General features: G+C 46.8%; 1 protein-coding gene across 1 annotated transcript; it reads left to right on the top strand.

The window, feature by feature from the left end:
* The first annotated feature begins 330 nt into the window (after nt 1-330).
* LOC144949597 (leukocyte elastase inhibitor-like) lies at nt 331-16,596 on the top strand. Its single transcript, XM_078879556.1, has 6 exons — nt 331-1,148; nt 9,720-9,857; nt 11,142-11,259; nt 12,343-12,485; nt 13,583-13,750; nt 15,025-16,596. Exons 1-6 carry the CDS (start codon nt 342-344, stop codon nt 15,427-15,429), a joined length of 1,779 nt encoding a protein of 592 aa, XP_078735682.1. The 5' UTR covers nt 331-341; the 3' UTR covers nt 15,430-16,596.
* The last annotated feature ends 598 nt before the right edge of the window (nt 16,597-17,194 follow it).

Raw genomic sequence — 17,194 nt, forward strand, 5'->3', positions numbered from 1 at the left:
CCGGTTTTAACCGCCGTGTCTATTCGGTTACCGGTTTGCAACCACTGGGTCCGAACCGGGGGGGGCGACTCGCCCGCCCTCTGCTGGGCGCGCGCGCAACGATTCCTCGATTCAGCGGCGCAGCTTTTGTTGATTTAAATCGACTATCGATTCGTTGGGGGCGTGAACGCGCCTCGCTTCTCTATCGATCGCACGGCAAACGCATCGATCCGTCGCCTTCCACAACAACGTTCAACGGCAACCGCGTGGCCCTCTCGTCGCGCGGACAGACGGAAACTCGGGTGTGGGGTGCGGTGGTTCTGGAATCGATTTCTCTCGAATCGAATCGTTCGCGAGGATCGATGTCCACGATGCGGGGCGTGTTCGTCGGGCGGTCGCTTGTTCCGCTGCTGCTGCTGATGACACTGCGCTTTAAATACCAGGCTCAAGCAGCAGCATCATCATCAGCAGCAGCAGCAGACTCCGCAGCCTCAGTAGCAGCAGCAGCAGTTTCAGTAGCAGCAAAAGTATCGTCAGCAGCAGCATTTGTCGCAGCAGTTACAAGATCATCATCAGCAGCAGTATCATCATCAGCAGCAGTATCAACAGCAGCAGCAGTATCATCATCATCAGCAGCAGTATCATCATCATCATCAGCAGCAGTATCATCATCAACAGCAGCAGTATCATCATCAACAGCAGCAGTATCATCATCATCATCAGCAGCAGTATCATCATCATCAGCAGTATTATCATCATCAGCAGCAGTATCATCAGCAGCAGCAGCAGTATCATCATCATCATCAGCAGCAGTATCATCAACAGCAGCAGCAGTATCATCATCAACAGCAGCAGTATCATCATCATCATCAGCAGCAGTATCATCATCAGCAGCAGTATTATCATCATCAGCAGCAGTATCATCAGCAGCAGCAGTATCAGCAGCAGCAGTGTCATCAACAGCAGCAGTCAAAACACCACCACCACCACCACCGGCAGCAATGGACGCAGTGACGGCAGCCAACACGGAGTTCGCCTTGGATCTCTTCAGGGAGCTGAGCACCGCCAGCGGGGCGGGGAACGTCTTCTTCAGCCCGGCCAGCGTGTCGGCGGCCCTCGCCATGGTGCTGCTGGGCGCCAAGGAGGAGACAGCGGCGCAGATGAGCAAGGTGGACGAGATGTCTCTCACACAGCAGGAGGTGGTGGTGGTGGAGGTCGTGGGTTCGACCCCGACTCCACCCCCCCGCTGACTACCGGCTGTACATTTGTACCTCACTATTAGTATAGTGTAGTGTATAGAGTAGTGTATAGTGTAGTATACTAGTACAGCACTAGTGTGTAGTGTATAGTGTAGTGTATAGTAGTGTATAGTGTAGTATACAAGTACAGCACTAGTGTGTAGTGTATAGTGTAGTGTATAGTGTAGTATACTAGTACAGCACTAGTGTGTAGTGTAGTGTATAGTGTAGTATACTAGTACAGCACTAGTGTGTAGTGTATAGAGTAGTGTATAGTGTAGTATACTAGTACAGCACTAGTGTGTAGTGTAGTGTATAGTGTAGTATACTAGTACAGCACTAGTGTGTAGTGTATAGTGTAGTATACTAGTACAGCACTAGTGTGTAGTGTAGTGTATAGTGTAGTATACTAGTACAGCACTAGTGTGTAGTGTAGTGTATAGTGTAGTATACTAGTACAGCACTAGTGTGTAGTGTATAGTGTAGTATACTAGTACAGCACTAGTGTGTAGTGTAGTGTATAGTGTAGTATACTAGTACAGCACTAGTGTGTAGTGTATAGTGTAGTATACTAGTACAGCACTAGTGTGTAGTGTAGTGTATAGTGTAGTATACTAGTACAGCACTAGTGTGTAGTGTAGTGTATAGTGTAGTATACTAGTACAGCACTAGTGTGTAGTGTATAGTGTAGTATACTAGTACAGCACTAGTGTATAGAGTAGTGTATAGTGTAGTATACTAGTACAGCACTAGTGTGTAGTGTATAGTGTAGTATACTAGTACAGCACTAGTGTGTAGTGTATAGTGTAGTATACTAGTACAGCACTAGTGTGTAGTGTAGTGTATAGTGTAGTATACTAGTACAGCACTAGTGTGTAGTGTAGTGTATAGTGTAGTATACTAGTACAGCACTAGTGTGTAGTGTATAGTGTAGTATACTAGTACAGCACTAGTGTGTAGTGTATAGTGTAGTATACTAGTACAGCACTAGTGTGTAGTGTAGTGTATAGTGTAGTATACTAGTACAGCACTAGTGTGTAGTGTATAGTGTAGTATACTAGTACAGCACTAGTGTGTAGTGTATAGTGTAGTATACTAGTACAGCACACCGGTTGTGTGTTGGAGAGCCAAGCCACAACATTTACAATCTGAGTTACGACGTTTCGCCAGTAATTACAACCAGCTTCATCAGGTGACAGCCAGATTTGTGGAGAATAATTTTTCAAGGAATCTGAATTGCTTGTGGTGAACATGCTAACAACACACATGCTCTGGTAGTATACAGGGTGTTTTAAAATGATGGACACAATTTCAAAGCAGTATATTTCACGATGGCAACATGTTGCAATTACACAAAAAGTTACAAACGGTTTAATGAGTTATTAAGTTTTACTGACCATTTTATAAATGCTCTATGTGCCCTCCACCTGCTGTACGGACAACATCGAGACGATAGTTGAATTCGTCCCAAACGCCTCTCTTCTCTCACGTTTTCCTCTGAGGTGCGTGGTTGCCCTGTGCTCTTCCCCTTACATAAACAGCCAGTTTCAGAGGTCGCAAACGGGTTTTGATTCCTTACCCATACCCGGCCGCACCAGGGTCGCAAACGGGTACCCGTACCCGGCCGTACCCGGCCGTACCCGTACCTTACCCATACCCGGCCGGGTACAGGTAGGGTACGGGTATCGGGTACCTGATTGCGACCTCTGGGATGAAGCCATGTTGCAGGCGCGGGTGGGTTGATTCTAGGAACTTGAATTGTGAGAAGAGACAAGACGTTGGGAAATGAGTGACAAACGGTGACTCACCAGTGACTCACGGCCTACCCGTACCCGGCCGCACCAGGGTCGCAAACGGGTACCGGGTACGGGTAGCCGGGTATCGGGTAGGGTTCGGGTATCGGGTACCCGGTTGCGACCTCTGGCCTGTTTCCTCAAATTGTCGGTATCAACGACGAATGCTCTTTGACATTGGCGGATCAATGCCAAAACGCCGTTGAAACGCACGCTGCACCGCAATTACGGATTCGGTCTTGCTGAACTACAGAACGCAAAACGCCTTGCGAATGACTGAGGCTAGGGGCTGTTTGTGCGCTGGGAGAGGCATTGGCGGCGATCATTTGAAACTCCATGCCACGCCCTTTCAGGTGGTAAGAGACTCATTCATGGGCGGTTCGTGGTTGCAGAGATATATCGATTTCAAATCTGGTCCATTTATTTGATGCATTGTCTTTGAAGCCGATTTGTCCACACCAGAGACAGCTTTCTTTAGAGCCCCCAGTCTCAAACGGTGTTAGACCAGAGGACGCCAAATGGCGAACACCCTCGGAGCATGTTTCTTTGTTTGCATGTTCACTACAAGTATGATGTGTGAAAAATATTTAATAAATGTGGATATATACATAAAATTATATTATAAACACACTATTCTAAAAATACAGCACCATATTTTAACACTAAAGCAGTCACTGACTCGCAACAACTTGCAATCATAAGTGACGGAGTTAATTTCGGGTAAAATCAATGAAAATGGGGTATGCCGATAGCATAAAATGAGATGTGATAGAGCAAATGTAAGATCAGATTTGGAATGAGCACCCTGAAATTAGTCTAAAACAGCTGCAAAAGTCCAGGCCAGAAAAAAAAAAATTTTGTTGACCAGTGTTATCAGAGCATGTTTGTTTGCATGTTCACCATAGGTACTGTGTGTGGTTAACGCGAACTTTATTCTTTGCACACGGTTTCTTATTGGTGTTTGAACATCTTAACACCTGTTTTATTGCCAGAGAGGGTGAAACCTATTCTTATTTTTTCATACAGGGGGCTGTTATGTGGAACTTATCTATTCAGGGCCCTCACCCTTCTTGTATTTACACCCATTGCATTGCAGACCTTGGGGAAAAAAAGTTTTTTTAAACGTCTCTTCTTGTTATTTTGGTTGCCTGACCCCATGGGACTAGATCGACAACTCTGGCCAAACGACCGGCTCGATCGAGTATTGTGCCTCTGCATGATCACGTGATCATGCAGAGGCACAGGGGAAGGGCAGTCGCCATGGCAATGCACGTGCCCGTTCTCGTACGAACGCGGAATCGTTGCCCAAAGGTCCGAAAGCCGCCCCTTGCTCCTGCCTGTTGGGACGCATGCGAGACGTGTGATGTGTCTCGTCGTGTCGAAGGCAACGTGAAAGCGCGTGGCAGGTGGCCTGCGAGAAGGCCAAACGTCTCGCACGCGGTGGATCAAATAGTAATCCACTGGGGCTCTGCACCACCCTTCAGTTGGAGAGAAACAGCAAGCGGACATAAACTCTCTCTTTCCCTCGCCGAAGCCCTCTCGTAGCCAGCAGCAGACCTCGCTCGACATTTTATTAACTTTGTGCAGGACATATAAAAGAACATTTATATCCCTTGTGTGGGGGATGTTTCTGCTCTTCCCATGACAATATCTAGATTTTATAATGTCGAGAAGACATGATACGTCTTCTAGACATTATGTCATGGGGACAGCGGAAAAATCACCCACACAAGGGATTGAAATGGCTTTTATATGTCCTGCAAAAGTGTTTATCCCGTTAATAAAAACTGTAATTCTTACGTCACGGAACTGACATTTAGCCAAATGAAGCATAACATCAAGTTCTGAGCGGCCCGTGTTGACGGGGCTAAGATCTCTTTATACTTGAGATCCCAGTTGAACGACAGCTGTCTGCCCGGATTCGAACCCTCCGCCCTCAACGAGGTCAGCTCAGTGCCCTGACCGCTCAGCCACCAGGCCACTTCGAGGAGGTGTCCTTGGGCTTAACATCCTGCAACTTGCCACGTGGGGCCATTGCACCGCGTGTGGTTTGTCTTAACCATTGAAGGGCCATAAGCCTCGGATAAACATTAAACAAAACACCCGACGTGCACCGGGTGCACGGCGGTAAAGCGACTGTCGCTTTCAAGACGTCGCTTTCACCCGGGAGTGTCAAAGGTCAACGCTGCGTCATGTGTGCAGTGTCACTGTCGTCATTGCGGGGGTACGGGGGGGGGTATAAAGGTGCGGCCCTGAAATTGATTTTTTGTCTCGCGACTCTCCTGGCAGAAGGTCCTCGACTAAAAGGGAGCTCCAAGGGTTTGTTTGGTCTACTCTTCCACGCTTACCAGATTAACCTGCATCACACAGTTATGCACAGGGCTGCCTGTTGATGGACTTACAGTGGTGCACTCATTCATACTGCTGGGTAGACAGAGGCGGTGGAGTTTTTTTTTTATAAATTAGCCATTGTTTCAACCGCCGTGCTGCCGAAAGGTGGAATATAACCGGCAACCTTTGGATTGCAAGTCCAGCATGCGATGCATTACACCCACCGATGCATTACACCCACCGCAGCAGCTCCTGAGGTTCATGACACACCCCGTCATATACGCAGCCCCTAGCAACCGTTTTTTGTGTGAAATCAGCAGAGCTTTTATCACATGGGTGGATGAAAAATGCAGACTTTACACATTGTATGTTTTAATGGTGTTGACTACTCCCTTCGAGATGCTGCGACAAGATTCCACTCCCAAATGTATCGGGAATTCCTACATTTTTCAAATAAAGGGTGTTTTTGTGCGACTTTTAGCCACAATCTTCTTTGCCAGTGGGGAAGGGTGGGGTTTGGTTTCGTAATTTGTGGCCCCCTGCCTACTCTGTGGGGTTTACAATGAGATGTTCAAACACAAACTCTCGATACCTTTTGCAAGGAATGAAGTGTGCATTAACCACACAGAGTATTTGTAGTGAACATGCAAACAAGCATGCTCTGATAATATACATGCATTGTCTTTGAAACTTATTGGCCTACACCAGAGACGGCCTTATTAATGGTTGGATCGCGTAAATATAAATGTGTCGTTAAACCCACCAACAGCCTACACAACCAATTAGTAAGGTTTCTCACGTAAACAAAACGACGTGCAAAATCGTTAGCACTTCAGCACACCGGTGTGTTTGAGAGTAAACCCACAACAATTACAATTCCAGTACCGTGACGTTTTGCCGGTAATTACAACCAGCATCATCAGGCGACAGCCAGAGTTGTGGGGCGCTGGGAAGAGGGGCGCTGGGAAGAGGTGTGCACATGTCGGTGAGATCATCACATTGGGGCCGTTAGTTTAATAATTTGGGTTTAAATAATTTCAGTAAAGTGCTTTGTTGTTGTTGCTTCAAGCGTTTTCAGTAAAATTATATTTTTGTCATGGGCAGAGTTTGCAAGGGGGGCACGGTGGGGCAATGCAGCAGCAACATTGGATGCGACTGCAACATTTTAGCAGGGCCCTCCTTGAAAAAGAGTAAGGCGTTCTTGCTTAAACAAGCATAATAAAGTATAGTACATACGGTGAAAGCCATTGTGAAGTAAAATTTCACTTTGGTTGTGGTTGCATTTTGTGAGGCAGGACTTGGCAAACCTTGCTCAAATGTTGCACAACAGTTGTCAACCTTATAAAGTTTTATGAAGTGTAAATAGGCAAAGTCTTTTAGTCATCGGAATACTCAAGGCTTGAGTTTGCCTGGTGGTTAATAAATATCCCACAGAATCTCACTGACATTTTAAAGGTTTACATTTTTTTTACGCGTCAAAAATGATATACAAATTTAAAGAAAAGTGCTGGGTTTGTTAAGGGTACGCAGTGCGGTACTCCAGATCGGTGAATTCCACTTCGGTCCGTGGCAGTACTCGGCTCAAGCAAACCAAGCAAAAGCTGAGGGACCTGAGCAACTCACGAACCCTAATTCATGACAGAATAAGGAGTGCATGAACTAATTATAATTCAAATGTATAATGTCCATTCCATCCTAGGATCCCAATGCGCAACGCATGAAAAGCCGGAAACTAAAACAGAACAAGGGGCCCAACCGATGGAACTAAAGAGGGAAGGCCACTTTAAAGAGATGACTTCAAGTGGCAAGGCGTTCCATAGCTTGTGGATGCCACGCTAACAAAAGCACCGATCACCAAAAGAGTGCACCTTAGACCTGGAAGTCCTGAGCAGTTGGACATCAGAAGATGTTGAGCACCTTGTTGGAATATAGAAATGTATTAGTTCCTGCAACTGGTGTGGGGTGAGCTCTGTTAAAGCCTTAATGGTTAATAGCAGTATCATAAAATATGCTTGCAAGTTGACCGTTGGCCAATGAAGAGATAAGAGGACTGGTGAAATATTTTCACGGAATGATGTACGTGGTGTACGCACTCTAGCAGCTGCATTCTGAACAAGGTGGAGTCCGCCCAGCGCTTTGCACGGAATCCCAACCATTGAGACGCTGCAGTATTCAATTTGGCATAACACAAAAGCCATGGACCAGTCGCAAGCAATTTTTTCTTAGGTGGCAAAAAGGAAATTTTAATCGCCTGCTGCGATGCATAAGCTCAAATTCAAAGCCTCGTAAAATTTAAATAACAAGGTAATTAATGTAAAAACAACTCCCAGTGAATGTCTCTCCTCTCTCATGCCCACATCTCTCGTCTCAGTGCGTTTCCATGTTTCGTCTACACTTCTCTTATCTCACTACATCTACCGTATATCTCTTGTCTGCATCCCTCTTTGGTCATCTCGCTTGAATTTTATAGATTGAAAGGCTTAAGCGGATTAGACAAAACAAAAATTAGCTTGCTTTGTCCTAAGATGGACACCACCGGGCAGAAGGCGACCTGGGAGAGCCCAGACCAACTGGCGCAGGACTCAGGAGGAGGAGATGGTGGCAGCGATGTGTGAGCAAGGGAGCTTTCTAGCTCGTCGTAGGCGGTATGACCACTCCTGTTTGGAATCAGGAGTGCGAAGGAGAGGCTACCGGGTCCCAGAGCCGTGGAAAGTCCGCACCATGTACGAGACGGCCCGAGTCCTCCGTGAAACGAAGAGATTACCGTGAAGGACGAGCTGGCGGCAGCGATTAACATTTCTTGGGGCGAGGCTCGACATGTTGCCAAGGACAGGAAGAAGTGGGAGGTCACGTGTCCAATAGGGGATGAAGAGGATCTCACAACTCTGTTCTTAAAATGGGCGTTGAGTTCATCGTATGCCCACAACGTTCCGTTGGCTGACTCATTTCTGGGCAAGGGACAGCTGCTGAACGCACAACCAAAAAATATATTTCTCATGGTGTCACCACGGCGCACGTGGTGACGCACCTCGCCTCCGGATTAGCGCGGCATGGCTACGTACGGTGCATACATACATACGTACGTGTTTCCAAATCCCCGAGCACATTTTTCACGGTATTAAATCGGTGCTCGTGTATTAAAACGACGTTAGGTTAGGTTTTATTTTGGCACGGGTAAAAGCCGTTGGGCAATAAAGGGACATTTTTAACGGGGACCTGGTTACACCATAGACACCTGGTTACTGCATGTGACACTATGCTGGCGTTGCGTAACAGGTTTGTGTATGCGTTGTGGCCATGGGTGGAAAAAACCCGATTTTTCCAGCGGCAGACATCGGGTTTTTTCTTTAATACAATTAAACCCGATTTCGGGGAATTAAAACCTGGTTTAATGAATACGAAACTCTGATAGGCTTAGGCTGCTTCCTCATCGGTGCTGCTATCGTACTCGGGGGGGGCCGTCGGGCACGGAGTAGTCGTAGAATGCGGGCAGGTTGGTCTTGATGAACACGAGCTTCTCCACAATCGTGGGCGCCAGTGAGTTCCTCAGCTTGGGGAATGGATGAAGCCCATCGTTGAGAAGTTGTCGAAGTGCGGTTCTGCAATTAGAACCAATTAAACCGGATTTCTCCCAATCTCAGATGATCGGGTTTAATATAAAAAGGCAATTAGACCCGATTGTAAAACACCCGACTGTGCCACCCTTGGTTGTGTCCGTGAAATAAACTGGAACTGCCCAAGTGGAATATTCAAAGCCATGATTCGTTGGACATTAATGGAGTTATGCAGTCTCGAATCCAGGCCCAATCCTTTGCTCACGCGACTGCCACTGCTGGCGGAAGGGCCTCCAACTCCAGGAAATTCTGCAGAAGTCCCGGTGGGTATTTGGCCTACTCTTCCACACTGGCCAGATGTCTTGGAAGTGGTGGGGAGTACCCACTCTTTTAGCCAACCACACCACACATGGCCTGCTGATCGATTCAATCAAATATCAACAAAATAACAGTTTATATTTGCATTTATGACATTGAATAAAGTCGGTGATTTTTTGTTGCCCAGATGTGGCAGTGCTCATCTCGTATTTACAGCTGTGAGTCGGTGGAAATTCCATATTCCTATGGCAGGAGCGCGAGTCGATCCGTAGGACAACTAAAAAGTGGTCCTCGTATCGACCTCGGAGAGATGATGACCCCAGTCGACGCGCAACCAGAATTTAAACTCGCAAACTCCCGATTGCGTGCGGCCAGCTCTACCACTGACCCACCCCGTCGGCTTAAACGAACGCGAATCACTTGCGTGTGAATTGGTAACGGTACTAATATGTCCGTCTGTGTGTGTGTGTGCGTGCGTGCGTGTTTGCCCGGCCCTACGCGACCAGTCGCTGCACCTTGACGGAGTGGAGGACGTACACGGGGGCTACCAGTCGCTGCTGGGCGCATTCAGCTCCACCACGCAGGGCAGCGTACTGCGCATGGCCAACCGCCTGTACGGCGAGAAGGGGTACAACTTTCTGCAGGTGAGAGGTCAATTGAAACCACGCTGCTTTGTCTGCGCATGTCCATGTCTCAGTCAATCGGCCGGGTTTTTTTTTTCTTCAAGAGTGCGCAACAAACGTGTCATTTACTTTTTGCTCGAAGGAGCATTGAGCCCTGCTTTGCTCTCATCACGTTTTGACAGCCCTAAGTGGGTGGTGAAAATTCCACGAATACGCGAATTAAAACACGGTTGGGGCAAAAAAAAATGTATCGTGTGCCGCTGGCCTGGAGGTGATGGGCGGGACTTGGTGACGTTTTGGGCGTGGTCATCCGTGTCACGCTGGGCGTGGTTTTGTAGGGGGGTAGGGGGTGTTTCCCGCATTCGGGAGACAATGTCGCGCGGAAGCTGTCGTTTTTAAAGGGGTGGGGGAGGGGGGCGGTGGAGGAGGGCAGGTAACCGAGGCGGGCATTGGAGTGACACTGAGGTCAGGTGACCAAGGAGAAGGCATATAAAGCCGGTTGGTGGGATACGATGAGAGCGGTCGTATGAAGGTCGTGCGTTATCTTTGCAACAGCCACGGTTGTGGTGGAAGGAGAGAAGCGGAAGGAAACGATGATGAGGTATCGTGGCTTTAACGGCACAAGCAGTGATGACCTCTTGACCTTAAAGCATTTGTTAGGAAACAATACTGTATTCACTTAAACGGTCTATGCAGTATGTAATACGCAATAATGTGAATTTACAAACTAAAATGAAAACAAATTACGGAGGCCTATCTGCATATCTTTTAGCCTGGTGGTTCTTTAACCTTTACTGCAGCCTTGCACCCATTTTGGTTCTCAATCGTAAAAAAATGATGATGTTAATGAATACATCACGTAGGTAAAAGTTTTTTAATAATATGAATAAAATAATAATAAAAATAAATAACTCAATTAAATCACGACGTTTCGGAGGCAACACAAGTCTCTTGATTTGATGGCAGACGTGGATACCCGATGCACAAATGGAAAATAAAAAAAACCCTCCAGTAGTAGGCGACCGCGGTCGTCCAGAACAGACCGTACGACGTATCACGCCGCAATGCTGCCCGATTCACAAATACGAAGGAGGCATCACGGCGATGATACACTCTGCTGCTCCTGACGAGATCGTCTGTGGCTTGACCCACCACCTGCATGTGAAGTTGTAGTCGTTGCTCTGCAATCTACACGTCAGCCGCCGTACGAAAGAAGGAGATTTGATGCGATCGGTGCGTTGTGCTGTGACCGCGATTTGCATTCCTTAAACGCGACTCGCCACGTCGGCGTGAACCGCTTGCCAGGACTTCCTGGACTCCTCCGCCAAGTTCTACCAAGCCGAGCTGGCGGCTGTCAACTTCAAGGAGGCGTTTGAAGAGGCGCGCAAGGAGATCAACGCGTGGGTCGAAGGTCAAACGGAAGGTAAAAGTCCACCGGGCGGCTTTACGGCTGCTTTGACTCGTCGGTGGATTGCCGCTGTAAAGCAACGTCCCGTCGTTTCAGACTTGAGGTTCGGCGAAGCTTTTGCAGTACACGAGCGACTTTTGTCACTATTTGAGCACGTGTAGGATGAACAACAACGGGAAAATGTAAAAACTGTGTTGTTGTTGTTTGGAAAAATGGAAGGGGCAGGAAAGAGAGGAAGACCCAACTGAGAACGGCTTGACGACGACACAAGAGATTGGTGCCAAAAAGATGTCACCCATTCTGGCAATAAAACAGGAGATGTTAAGTTGTTCAAACACCAAACGGATACCTTTTGCAAGGAATAAAGTCCGTATTAATCACACACGGTACTTGTGGCAAAACATGCAAACTAACGTGCTTTGATAATATACATGGCATTGTCTTTGAAACCAATTGGCCTACATCAGAGACAGACATCTTTATGGCCTTGTCTCTCACCAGTGTCAGACCAGAGATGGCGCCACAAGGTGAACAGGTAGACAATGTCAGTACAGTAAAACCTTGGATTGCGAGCATAATTCGTTCCGGAAACGTGTTTGTAATCCAAAGCACTCGTATATCAAAGCACTGGTATATCAGTTGTGATCACGTGACGCTCGGCAGACAAAGCGTATACACGTACTACTCGTATTGCAAGACCTTGCTCGTTTATCAAATTAATATTTATTTAACATTTTTGCTCGTCTTGCAAAACACTCGCAGACCAAGTTACTCGCAGTCCAAGGTTTTATTGTATCAGGTCATTTATAGCTTGGGGTGAGCAGTTCTTATTTTAGATGCTGGCAAAAAATGTCCCTTTTTTAGATGTGAATATCCAGTGTACTAATTATTTTTGGCCATGCTGTAAATTCATACTTTGATTCTGGCAAAAAAAGTCCCATAGATGTGAATACCCAGTGTACTAATCATTTTGCGCAGACGCTGTAATCGCACCTCCGATTTAACACGGTTTGCGATGTACCGCGCGAAAGAAGTTCAACTCGCGTGCAACGAACACGCGTGCGCACACACGCGCCGCGATTGTTCTGCTTCCCGCAGGTAAGATCCAGGACCTCCTGGCGTCAGGAGTGGTGACCTCCCTGACCAGGCTCGTCCTCGTTAACGCCGTCTATTTCAAGGGGAGCTGGGCCGCCAAGTTCGACCCCGAAGTCACGAGGGACGCGGAGTTTAAAATTAACAAGGTGCATTTTTCGATTTAAAGCTTTCGTGACTGCAGGGATTCATCTTCTTGGTTCTTTCGGTAAAGTCACGTAGAAGGGAAGTAATAAAATAATAAAAATAAAACATAATACAATAATTCTCACGACGTTTCGGCCACAACGCAAGCAGCCGTCCTCAGGTGAAGACCAGGTCTGTCGGGAAGACAGCGTCAGACCTGGTCTTCACCTGAGGACGGCTGCTTGCGTTGTGGCCAAAACGTCGTGAGAATTCTTTTATTATGTTTTATTTTTATTATTTTATTACTTCCCTTCTACGTGACTTTACCGAAAGAACCAAGAAGATAACAAGGTGCAGTCGCGGCAGCCATGGCTTCTCATCACTTTTATTGGCTACTGTGTAACCACCCCCCCACCACCTTGTTGAATTTTATTTCAACTGAGTACCCCCCCACCCCCTCCCCGTTTGCACTGACCCAAAAAAATTCACATCAATATTTTAACCAATAGTCCACTTTTATTTTCGAGGTTTCCTAACTGCAAGCGAATAAGAGAACCTGTTTATTCCGCCAGGTTCCCGGCGATGCTGGTTCTGCACCCTTTACCACTCTTGAGCTACCTGGCCACCTGCCAAACAAGTTTTAACATTAAATAGGGAGCTTGTTGTCATCCTCTGTGTATATTAATTACGGCTGGGTTACACGTATTTAAGCCATTTAAACAATTACTCTGCCGATTTGTCATTTCTACTTCTTAACTAATGGGATAACGAGAGAACAATGTGAAGACGAATGTCTCGCCTCTGTTTTCCCACGTGTGCCACTGGACGGGAGGTGGAGGGCGGCCTTTGATGACATAATCGTCGGGCGTGGCTTGTTGTTGGGGGGTGGGGGGGAGGTTTCCTGCATTCGCGAGGAAGGATGTCGAGGTGGCCACCAATTTCAAAGGTACTCTGAGTAAACGACCACGAAGAACAGGAGTCGATTACAATTTTAACGAACTTAATTGTCCACCGGTCCAGCTCTGGTATGAATTTACAATGCCAACAAAGAAGACGATGATACACGATTCACGTGCATTATTACGGCAATTGTTTTTTTTCCCCAACCTTTTCTTTTTAGAATGAGAAAAAGCCGGTGAAGATGATGTACAAAAAGGCCAAGTATAACTTTTCTCACGTGGACGAGTTGAGCGTCAACATCGTCGAGTTGCCCTACGAGGGAAACAAACTGAGCATGCTGCTGCTGGTGCCTCTGGCTATCGAGGACGAGACAACTGGACTTGAGAAGGTACTGGAGATGTGGCGTTGTTCTTGGGGGTAAAAAAACACAAGCCACCTCGCGGAGCTACGAGGCACGTTCAGAATATTCCTGTTTTGGTGTTCTGAAAGAAAAAAAAACGCTTGTATAAAGTGACTGGTAAGGTGCAGCCGTGGCCGAATTATCCTCGTAGCAAAAGTAGCTACATGTGTAGTAGCTACATGTGTAGTAGCTACATGTGTAGTAGCTACATGTGTAGTAGCTACATGTGTAGTAGCTACATGTGTAGTAGCTACATGTGTAGTAGCTACATGTGTAGTAGCTACATGTGTAGTAGCTACATGTGTAGTAGCTACATGTGTAGTAGCTACATGTGTAGTAGCTACATGTGTAGTAGCTACATGTGTAGTAGCTACATGTGTAGTAGCTACATGTGTAGTAGCTACATGTGTAGTAGCTACATGTGTAGTAGCTACATGTGTAGTAGCTACATGTGTAGTAGCTACATGTGTAGTAGCTACATGTGTAGTAGCTACGCGCCCCGCACTTACCAGGGCCCCGCGCTAAATGCTTTCAAGCTAACAATTCCGGTTCAGTGATTCTGCACTTGCACTATTACTATAGTACTATACCACCTACAATTTTATGAACGACTGGGTGTTTAAGGTTCGCGATTTGTCGTATTATCTTGTTGTATAGCAAATGAAAAAATACAATTACTTTACTGTGCAACCGCTGGAGGGAGCTCTAGTGAGCTCCAATGAGGACGTAGATGGTATTGATAACGGGTACTGATGATAGTGATTACACTAATGATGACAGTGGTGGTGATGACCATGATTTTAACGACCTGGAGAGTGTTGATGCTGATGATAATGATGGTATGTATGTATGTTGAACTACTTTCGCACTGTACATAGCCAAAAGTGCCAATCGGAGGTGCGGGGGAAGGACCGCTAAACATAAAAAAAAACTATACTAATAGGGGTTTTTCCCCTTTTTTTCTGGCAACAAAACTGACACCTTTTGCAAGGAATCATGTTTACATTAACCACAATACTTGCAGTCAAATGCAAACAAAAAACAATACTCTGATAATTTATGCATTGTCTTTGAAACTGATTGGTCCACACCAGAGACAGCTTTCTTTAGAGCCTAGTCTCATATGGTGTTCGACCAGATGACGCCAAAAAAGAAAAACTGTCCTAAAGAAAGGAGAATATGTGGTGACGTGTACATGACGGCGATTTTGGCGACGTTGTAATCACACCGTCGCTGCTGCTGCTGTCGTGGTGTCTCTCCAGCTGGAGTCGGCGCTGACCCTCAAATCCCTGAAGGAGTGGACCTCGCCCGAGAACATGAGCAAGGAGGAGGTGGAGCTGCACCTGCCGCGCTTCCGCCTCGAGAATTCCTACACGCTCAACGACCACCTGCAGCGCCTGGGCATGTCCTCGATCTTCACACAGGGGAAGGCCGACTTCTCGGGCATCGACGGGACGCGGGACCTCTACGTGTCGCACGTGGCCCACAAGGCCTTCGTCGAGGTCAACGAGGAGGGCACGGAGGCCGCGGCGGCCACCGCGGCGATCATGATGATGCGCTGCGCCAGGATGGGCCCTGTCGTCCGCGCGGATCACCCGTTCATTTTCTTCATCCGCGAGAACAGCAGCGGCAGCGTGCTCTTCCTGGGCCGCTTTGCGTCCCCGTGAAATTGCGATCGTCGTTGACGCGCGGTGGGGGATGAGTTCCTGGTTTTTGGATTTATACCCTCTGCCCTCCCCCGCCCTCCCCCCCCACCCCCCTGGAGAAATCTGCAAATCGGGCCCAGAAAGTAAATGCTGAATGATCCAATTGATGGGTGTTTTGAATTGATCAGAAAAATTATGACGCTGGAGGAAGTTGCATCACAATTTAGGTAACTTCTTTGCTCATCAAAAGTTGTCACGTGGCATCAGGTGGTCTATGCAATTGGGAAACATCCCGGACTACATCGGGATCAGCAATGTGACACTTCACTCTCCCCCCAGCCATTTGGCAGTCGTCATAATTTGGGGGGTGTGCAAGTTGATGCAATATTCAAATCTCTCTGGCTCATTGACCATCTGGTTTGAATGTTTGATCTTGTGACTAGGGTTTCCATCTCTCCATAACTCCTAAATGTGAACAGCATGGCAGGAAATGGTGAAGGTGCAGCCCCGCTTGTTGCGATTGCTTATTCGTGGCAATGCGGTAAAAAAGGACCTCTACATCAGAGGGAGCTATAAAGAAACCCCTTTAGAGGATGTATTTCCGACTATTCCTCACTGCCCCAGACGCCTTCGAAGAGGTGGGAGTGCCCATACTTTTAACGCGAACGAATTGCAGACGCAAAATTTCAAAGCGTTGTGAGCGCAATAATCACTTGTTGGTGGTGAATCGATGCAACCTGTGCTTTTTTTACGTGCCTTTTCAAAAGGACGGTAAAATAAATCCGCTCGTGCATTTCAAAGCCGACTGCCTTAATAATTTCCTGGTTTTTTTTTGCGCCTTAAAAAAAAAACGAATCTGTGTAATTAATGTAGCTCTCCGATTTGTTTTCGGGTTTTGCTTGGTGGAGTGAAACGTCGGTCGTCGTGCCCGAACACACGCGCAGCACGACGCGAGAACGCATCGGGGAGCTACGCAGCTTCCGCGAAAAAATCCGACGGCAGTGTCCTACACAATTTATTTGTAATTGTTTGCTGCATTAAAACGTCGTGAGCAGAAGGGAAAGGCCTCTCTGCATTGTGAATTCACTGGCAAATGCATTGCGCTGTAATGATAGGTGTTGATCGTTTTGAAGCTTTAAACAAATATGCTGTCTGGTTTCATTATGAAAATAAAATATTCAGAAATTTGCCCGAAGTGTTCTAATTGTCAATGATGAAATGTCAATGGGGGAAAAAAATGTTGGGTTGAAGATTTTAAGCACAGTGGACACATTTTACAAAGACTACACTCGGCACAGATTTCTCGACCAGCTTAGGTATATCAAAACCGTGAACTGTACTGTCTAAGAACACCAGCACAGTTTCACCATATCACGGTAAAATTCGGTTCCCACAATTCCACCAAATATCTGTATAATTCAGTTGCCACAATTCCACAAGATCTCGGTACAATTAATTTCCCACAATTCCGAAATTCACCAGATCACGGTACAATTCAGTTCCCACAATTCCACAAGATCTCGGTAAAATTCATTTCCCACAATTCCACAAGATCTCCTTACAATTTAGTTCCCGCAATTCCACTAGAACTCGGTACAATTCAGTTCCTGCCACCTGAACACAGATGCCAATTCCCAGACTGTCCCAGCCACACCTGGATCGGTAGCAACCCTTACTGGGAAAGGGATTTTACTCGGTTACAAGGAGGCTTCCTCAAGATAGGTGGTGGTTCCATATTTCAACTTTCCTTCGTGGCCATTATCGTCACACATGTCACACATTACAC

Source organism: Lampetra fluviatilis, chromosome 54 (genome assembly GCF_964198595.1).
Source record: "Lampetra fluviatilis chromosome 54, kcLamFluv1.1, whole genome shotgun sequence".
Taxonomy (NCBI): domain Eukaryota; kingdom Metazoa; phylum Chordata; class Hyperoartia; order Petromyzontiformes; family Petromyzontidae; genus Lampetra; species Lampetra fluviatilis.

Coding starts and splice junctions, on each gene's coding strand:
- LOC144949597 (XM_078879556.1), top strand. CDS start 342: ATGTCCACGATGCGGGGCGTGTTCGTCGGGCGGTCGCTTGTTCCGCTG. Junction 9,858..11,141: donor AGGGGTACAACTTTCTGCAG/GTGAGAGGTCAA, acceptor ACCGCTTGCCAG/GACTTCCTGGACTCCTCCGC. Junction 12,486..13,582: donor CGGAGTTTAAAATTAACAAG/GTGCATTTTTCG, acceptor TTTTCTTTTTAG/AATGAGAAAAAGCCGGTGAA.